General features: G+C 33.7%; 1 protein-coding gene across 1 annotated transcript; it reads left to right on the forward strand.

Annotated features, from left to right (window-relative positions):
* The first annotated feature begins 4030 nt into the window (after positions 1-4030).
* Positions 4031-7191, forward strand: LOC145571253 (uncharacterized). The gene is made up of 6 exons (XM_081630320.1): positions 4031-4409; positions 4524-4874; positions 5128-5778; positions 5840-6171; positions 6240-6537; positions 6587-7191. Exons 1-6 carry the CDS (start codon positions 4031-4033, stop codon positions 7189-7191), a joined length of 2616 nt encoding a protein of 871 aa, XP_081486446.1.
* Positions 7192-7609: the final 418 nt, after the last annotated feature.

Here is a 7609-nt window from a genome sequence, read left to right on the forward strand (position 1 = left end):
AGTGTGATTAATAGTTCTATATGATTTTAGTGTGTAAGTTCACTTGCACGTATTATTTTCTTGTTTGATTTTGATTTTGATGATGGTGTTTAATTGATTTTTCGCATGCAAGGAAATTTTTGAGCTTAAAATTTAAGAATTATGTTATGTGTGCGATTTTGATGTGTGAGTTTAGTTTCATATATTGTTTGTCTATTTGATTTTGATGTTTTAATATGGTTTTATTTAATTTGAGATGCTAAATAATTTTCTGATTTATTGCATGCATTTTAGATTGATGACATATATGTATATGTTATTATTTGTTTGCATTTATTTTGTGTGATTTGGTTAGAATCTATTTGTGACACTAAGTTTATTCTTAATTTGTGCATGCATTTAGATTGGTTGATCAATTATTAAGATAGAGGAACAAAAGAACAATGTGCATGCATTTTTGGTTGTTTTTGTTTTTGAATGACTTGAGCCTATCTCTATTCTGAATATAATTCCTGAGGTTTAAAAGTTTGCATGCATGTATGTGGTTGAAAGTTTTAGTTTAAATTCTTTTTGAGATTGTAGTGTGATAGTGTTTTGAGTATAAGTTCTGTGTTCAGAGAGAAATTTTAGTGAGAGTGACACGAGTTTTTGGTTTTTTATTTTGTACTGGTTTATATTGACAAAGGCTTGAAATGGTTTACAAGTCTATAATTGTTGCATGCAGTTTGTGTGAAGATCGTGGATATTATTGAGATTAACATTATGTATTAGAAATTTAAAATTAACATTGTTTATTGGTCTATTGGTAGTAGGTTTATATGGTCTTAGTGTCAAGTGTTTGATTTTTGGTGTCTGTAGTTGTATTTGTTTTGGGCGGAATTTAGTCTGAAGTTAATTGATTGTACGTGAATTACATGTTATGGATGCTCCGCTCACACAAGTAGTGATATCATTTCGTCCTTTGTTGAAGCAAATTACCGAATGCTTGGATTTCCCTGATCCATAATACCAATATCTCAATCTCCGAAAAAGCATTGCTTGGGTGGCTGTTAGGAGCGAGAGTAGTGTTGTTACTACTGTTTATCTTGTGAAATTGCGGCTAAAAAGGCTATGTATGATCTTATAAAAAGATATGAAATAGTTGTTGAAGATGTAACTGCTTTACATAAGCAAATGTATGAATGTTGTGGTCGATTGTATGGATACAAGAAAGAGGAGTTGGAGGCAATTGAGAAAGGCAAATCAAAGGTTTATTTTGATGGAGATATTTCTACTGGAATTGGACACAATCAGAGGAAAGTTGTTATTGATTTCCTTGAGGTGTTGAGGTCTATTTTGAGTTGTGTTGATGTAAAGTGCACTCCAATTAAAATTATTGAACAATTTCCGAATCAATATGTTTCTTGGTTTACCATCATTCACCATAGGAACAATTTAGGATTTAAGTGTTTGTTTAGTGAATATTGTTTGAGTCAAGCTGCAGCTAAGCAAGATCTAGCTAGGAAAGCTGTTGATTATCTCATTGATGTGTGTAATCTTGAAATAGTGGATGCTAATTATAGGGCAACGACGTGTAGGTTTGATGCTTTGCTATGTGTTTTGGAGAGGGAAAGTTATTTAAGTGTGAAGGAACGTGTGTTGGGAGTTAAAGAACAATTGGAACCTTCTTCAGGTGTTGTAGAACAAGACTGTGTAGTTCCTGTTGGTGGGGAATTTCAGGTTTCAATATCTAATCCACCTGTTATAGCTTTCAGTAAGATTGAACTAAAATATCAAGTTCCAAAATCATTTGTTATTTCTAATTCCAGAATTGAAGAAATCCCAAAGGGGGAAGACTCAGAACATTTACATGGACGTTTTAAGCGTGTAAGGCTTTTAAAGGATTAGATGACTTGGGTTTAAGTTGGTATTGAAGAAGTTTTAACTGCTTGATGTGTGGTCTTTTGTTGCTTGTTGCTTCAACTGGGTTAGTTTTTTGTTGGATCATGTATTTGAAGTTGCTTGGCTTATGTATGTTGCACAAGATAGTTTTTTGTGATGCTTGTGCATTGAACTCTTTTAAGTAAATACAAAGATTAGAGTTCGAAGTAGATATTTTGGTTATGTAATGGTTGTAATGGATTATATGTAATAGTGATAATGAACACTTTTTGGTTGTTGCTATAATTTTCTTTTTTGAACTTTCTTGCAGTTTGTTATCTAATTTTGTGGATTTTTAAAGCTTATGGTATGTCTTGCTATGAAAATTATGATTACTTAGAACACAAGTTACGTGTAGAAAAAAAAAGGTTGCTTGATACAATGACACATGCAAGGGAGACGTATTGTGGAATTTGCAAAGAACAATAGAAAATGGGTGAGTTTTTTCATGTATCTAACAATGAAGATTTAGGGAAGTTTTTTTTATAGTGAAGTGATTTTAGGACAATAGTTTGTAAAATTAATGTTAATCACTGATTATGTAGATCGATTATTACGAGCACCAACGACATCATATAAATACAGGACTAAACGTCAAAGAGGGTTGGAAAGTGAAAGTAATGAAATAGAGGCTGTCAATGGGTCTAAAAAGAAAACAAGAAAAGGAATTCAAGTGCCGAGTAATTTCAAAACTCTCATTTGTAGTAAACATATTTTATATTGAATTGAATTGAGATGGAGATAATTGCTTATGAATTTGTTATTTATGTTTAATAAGAACCTTCATCAACAAGGAAAAACACTAATAACCACCTTGTAGATTTGGAGAGAAGATGTACTGAACAAATGCAAAGGTACTCAAAGGTTGAATACTTCGGTATTAGAGAAAAATTTATTATACTTTGTTATGTTACTGTTATTAATTTTTGTTTTAAAATTTAAACTGAATTTGTGTTTTTGTAATTTTGTAAAAAGGTTACAGGAGCAGCTTCATGAAAATTCAGGAAAAGAAAAAGGCAGCATAATTGAAGTTTCAAGTAATTTTAGTGTCTTCTTAGAGAATTCCTACATGTGTTTAAGAATAATAAAAATTATTAATGTCAACAAATCAGAATTAAAAATTTCATTAATCACATTTTTCATAGGGGTTCTTGATGCAGTAACTGGTGAAAGAGTTATTGTTCAGGTTTTTGCGCTACCTGCAATTCAAGTGACAAGTAATTTCAGTGACTTATTCTTGGTGTTGCATCTTGTATATACAGCTAATTTGAAGATTCTATTTTTTGATTTTGATGTTTACAATTATAAGCAGCTTCGACAGCAAAAGGTTACAAAAATAAACGTCGTACAAACGTGGAGGGTGAATGTAGTGATCAAATTCAAAGGTTATTTGAGACTTAATGGTATATTGTTGATATTTGATTTTAATAGGAAAAAATTATCGAATTTGTGTTTGAATCCTATTTAAAAGGTTACAGGATCAACCCAATGGAAATTTTCAGGAAAAGGAAATCAGCAAAGTCCTAGCGACAAGTAATTTTAGAGTTTTCTTTTTTGGTATTACATTTTTTCAATAAATATTTGTATTACAAATACTTTGTAATGATCATTGTTCATATTTTTCACAGAGGGATGTGATGCTCTAATTGGAAAAAAAAATTCCTACTAAGTCTTATCTGCTTCCTGCACCTACCTACTGTCATAAGTGTATGGCCAAGAAATTTGCTTTTGAATCACTTCACTTCTGCTGTGGTGATGGAGAAATCAAGATTGCTGCTAATGATTACCCTTCACAACTTGTGTGGTTATTAACTTCTAAAGATGAAGAAGCAAAAAATTCCAGGAAGTATGTGCGATTGTATAATAATTTGTTCGCTTTCACTTCATTGGGTGGTGATCATAAAGCTGAAACAAAGAATGGAATCTATGTTTTTAAGTTACATGGACAGATTTATCATAATATTCCCAGTTTAGTTCCTGGAGAAAAAGGGCTACAGTATATGCAATTGTACTTTTATGATGGAAAATAAGAATTAGCTAATCGTTTAAAGTGTTTTTCTACATTAAGAGAAAATATTTTGGCTATGTTGATGGAGATTACAAATCTAAATCCGTATGCCAGATTTTTTCGATGTTTGAGGGAGTTTTAATTAGTGATTTAACACAGATTTTACTGAATAAGACTACAGTTCCAGATCAGCGTGTTTATAATGCTCCAACTACAGATGAGGTTGCTGTTATTTGGCCAGAGAATACTTCTTCCAGTGAGTCTGAAAGTCTACACATATTGGTTACTGGTGTAGATGATTCTTTTCATATGATCCAACACTATTATGGTTGTTATGATCCTTTACAGTATCCTTTGCTATTTCCATATGGTGATTGTGGGTGGACTCAAGGACTAAAGAATATGTCTATGGGTGGAATACAACAGTTACAGTCTCATACAGATCCAGTTTCTTCATGTAGTATACATACTACTAAAAAGTTGTTAGATGAGGAAGCTAGGCGTATGAGTTCATATCTCTTATTTCTAATTAATAAAGTATATTTGATTTTATATATGTCATATACATGCTTTTATTGCTAATTTTATCCTTCTTTTTCCAAATATTGATTTGTAGGTGCAAATGGAGGTTCATCTAAGGCAGATAAACATATTTCGGCTCGAGAATATTGTGCATATAGGCTTCAGTGTCGTCTGGGAAATTACTTGCTCAGAGTTGGAAGATGTTTTCAACAATATATCGTTGACATGTATGTCAAGGTAGAGAATACACGCTTGGATTTCTTTCGAAGGAACCAACAGACAATAAGGGCTGATCTTTATCAGGGACTTCTTGATACTATAGATTGTGGAGAAGAATGTGCAGCAAATGTTGGAAGACGAGTTATATTGTCTGCAACGTTTATAGGTGGCCCTCAAGATTTGAAGAAGAGATATCTCAATGCGATGTCATTAGTTCAAAGGTTTGGCAAGCCTGATTTATTTATAAGAATGACATACAATCCTAATTAGCCTAAAATAAAACAAGAACTTGCTGTTGGAGAAGAAGCACAAAATAGGCCAGATATTGTTTCAAGAGTTTTTAGGACAAAGGTATTTGCTTTAAAACATTTAATTAGGAAGAAGCAATTATTTGGAGAAGTGGCTGCAATGATTTATGTTATGGAATTCCAAAAAAAGAGGTTTACCTCATGCTCATTTTCTCATTATTTTGAAATCAGAATTCAAAATAAAGACTCCTGATGACTTTGATAAGTTTCTTTGTGCTGAAATTCCATCTTCTGAAAATGGATATTTAAGAGAGATTGTGATCAAGCATATGATGCATGGTCCATGTGGTTATCTTAATCCAGAATGCCCTTGTATGAAACATAAAGAACAACGTGGACATTGTAAGTATGGTTATCCAAAGAAAAATTGTGAAGAGACAAAAAGTAACAGTGATGGATATCCTTTGTATCGAAGGAGAGCTACGTGTGATACTGTCAAAGTTCGGGGTGTTGAAATGGATAATTTATGGGTGATTCCGTATAATCCATATCTTGTAGCTTATTTCAATTGTCACTTAAATGTTGAAGTTTGTTCAACTATTGAAGCAGTGAAGTATCTGTATAAGTATGTTTATAAAGGCCATGACAAGATATCTTTCAATATTGACCAAACAAAAGATGGAGTTCCCATGCAAGATGAAATTGAACAGTATCAGTCAGGTCGATGGGTTTCACCCTGTGAGGCTGCGTGGCGTCTTTTTGGTTTCGATTTATATGAAATGTATCCTTTAGTTTTACCTCTTCCTGTTCACTTGCCTAATTCCCAGCTGATACAGATGAGACCTCACGAACAACTGACATCAATTGTTTCAGATGCTAACCGTACTAGAACCTGTTTAACAGAGTTTTTTCAAAATGAATTGTAAATCATCTTTGGGAACAGGATGGCTATATAGTGAATTTTCAGAGCACTATTGGTGGAATGCATCAGATAAACTGTGGAAGAAAAGAAAGAATAAAAAAATCCTGATTGGAAGGTTAGCATTTGTTAGACCTTCTGAACGTGAAAGATACTATTTGCGGTTGCTGCTTCACAATGTAAGAAGTCCGAAGTCGTTTGAAGATCTACGTACAGCCAATGGACACATTTATGCCACTTTTCAGCAGGCGGCACTGAAGTTAGGATTAATGGAAGAAGATAATGCAATTGAATTGTGCTTGACTAAAGGATGTGCCATCCAAATGCCTCATGTTATTCGAAGATGGTTTGCCACGGTACTTATCTTCTGCAACCTAGCGATCCTCTGTCTTTGTGGACAAAATACTATGATTCTTTTTCAGAGGATTACCGATATAAATATCTTACAGATGCTGCAAGAGTGAAACATTTAACCGTAAGATCGATTGAGCAATTAATTGAGTCAATAGGAAGTTCGTTGAAGGCTTTTAGGTTAGATAATTTAGTAGAAGATGATGGTTATGCTATACATGTTACGAAAGATATAGAAGATACATTGAATGCTCCGATACCAGAAGAGTGTTTAGAATGTAAAGAAAAGTTAAATCAGGCTCAACGAGTTGCATTCGATGTCATAACGGATCATGTTACAAAGGGGAAGCGTGGTGCCTTTTTCATAGATGGTCCTGGTGGAACGGGGAAAACTTTTTTTATATAATGCTCTTTATGCAGAAATCAGATCAATGAATAAGATTGTTTTACCAACAACAACTTCGGGTATTGCTGCAGCCAGTATTCCTTCTGGTAGAACTGCGCATTCACGGTTTAAAATCCCTTTAGACCCTTCGGGCTCACTTGCTTGTAATGTTCCTAAGCAGGGAAGTTTAGCTGCGCTTTTAAGGGAAACAACGTTGATTATTTGGGATGAAGCTTCTATGGCTAAGAAGGAAAATATTGAAAACCTCGATTCAATACTTAGAGATATTTGCAATTCAAGTGTATTATTTGGAGGCAAATTAGTAGTTTTTGGTGGGGAATTTAGACAAGTTCTTCCAATTGTTCCACATAAATCACAGAGAGAAGCAGTTGCTGCAAGTTTAGTTAGTTCTTCTATGTGGCCACAACTGCGGAAGTTCAGGCTTACTGAAAACTTAAGGGCTAAAGATGATCATGTATATGCAGCTTTTCTGTTGGCACTAGGAAATGGTGAATTGCAAAAAACGGAGGATGCGTTTGTTGAGCTGCCATCAGATATTGTTAAGCTTTGTTGTACTGGACTAGCTGATGATGTACATCTAACAGCTGTAGCATTTCCCGAAATGATATGTTTCCATTAAGTTCAGACATTTTTACTACAAGAGCTATATTGACACCGATGAATGAGGATGTTGATGTCATAAATTCAAGTTTGATTTGCAAATTCCCGGGTGAATCAGTAGTGTATAAAAGTTATGACACTATGATTAATGAATATTTTGTCGTACATCCTACTGAATTTCTAAAAAAACTTTGCCCTGGTGGTATGAGTCCTCATGAGCTTGAGCTGAAAGTTAATAGTCCTGTTATTCTATTAAGAAACCTTCTGCCAGCATCTGGTTTGTGTAATGGAACAAGACTCATATGCAAGCGGTTTTTCCGTAATCTCATTGAGTGTGTTATTACTGTTGGACATAATAAAGGTCAGCACATGTTGGTTCCAAGAATATCATTACGTCCATCAGATTCAGAAGGCTATCCTTTTCAGTTTTAGAGAAA

Source organism: Chenopodium album, chromosome 2, assembly GCF_948465745.1.
Source record: "Chenopodium album chromosome 2, dcCheAlbu1.1, whole genome shotgun sequence".
Taxonomy (NCBI): Eukaryota; Viridiplantae; Streptophyta; class Magnoliopsida; order Caryophyllales; family Amaranthaceae; genus Chenopodium; species Chenopodium album.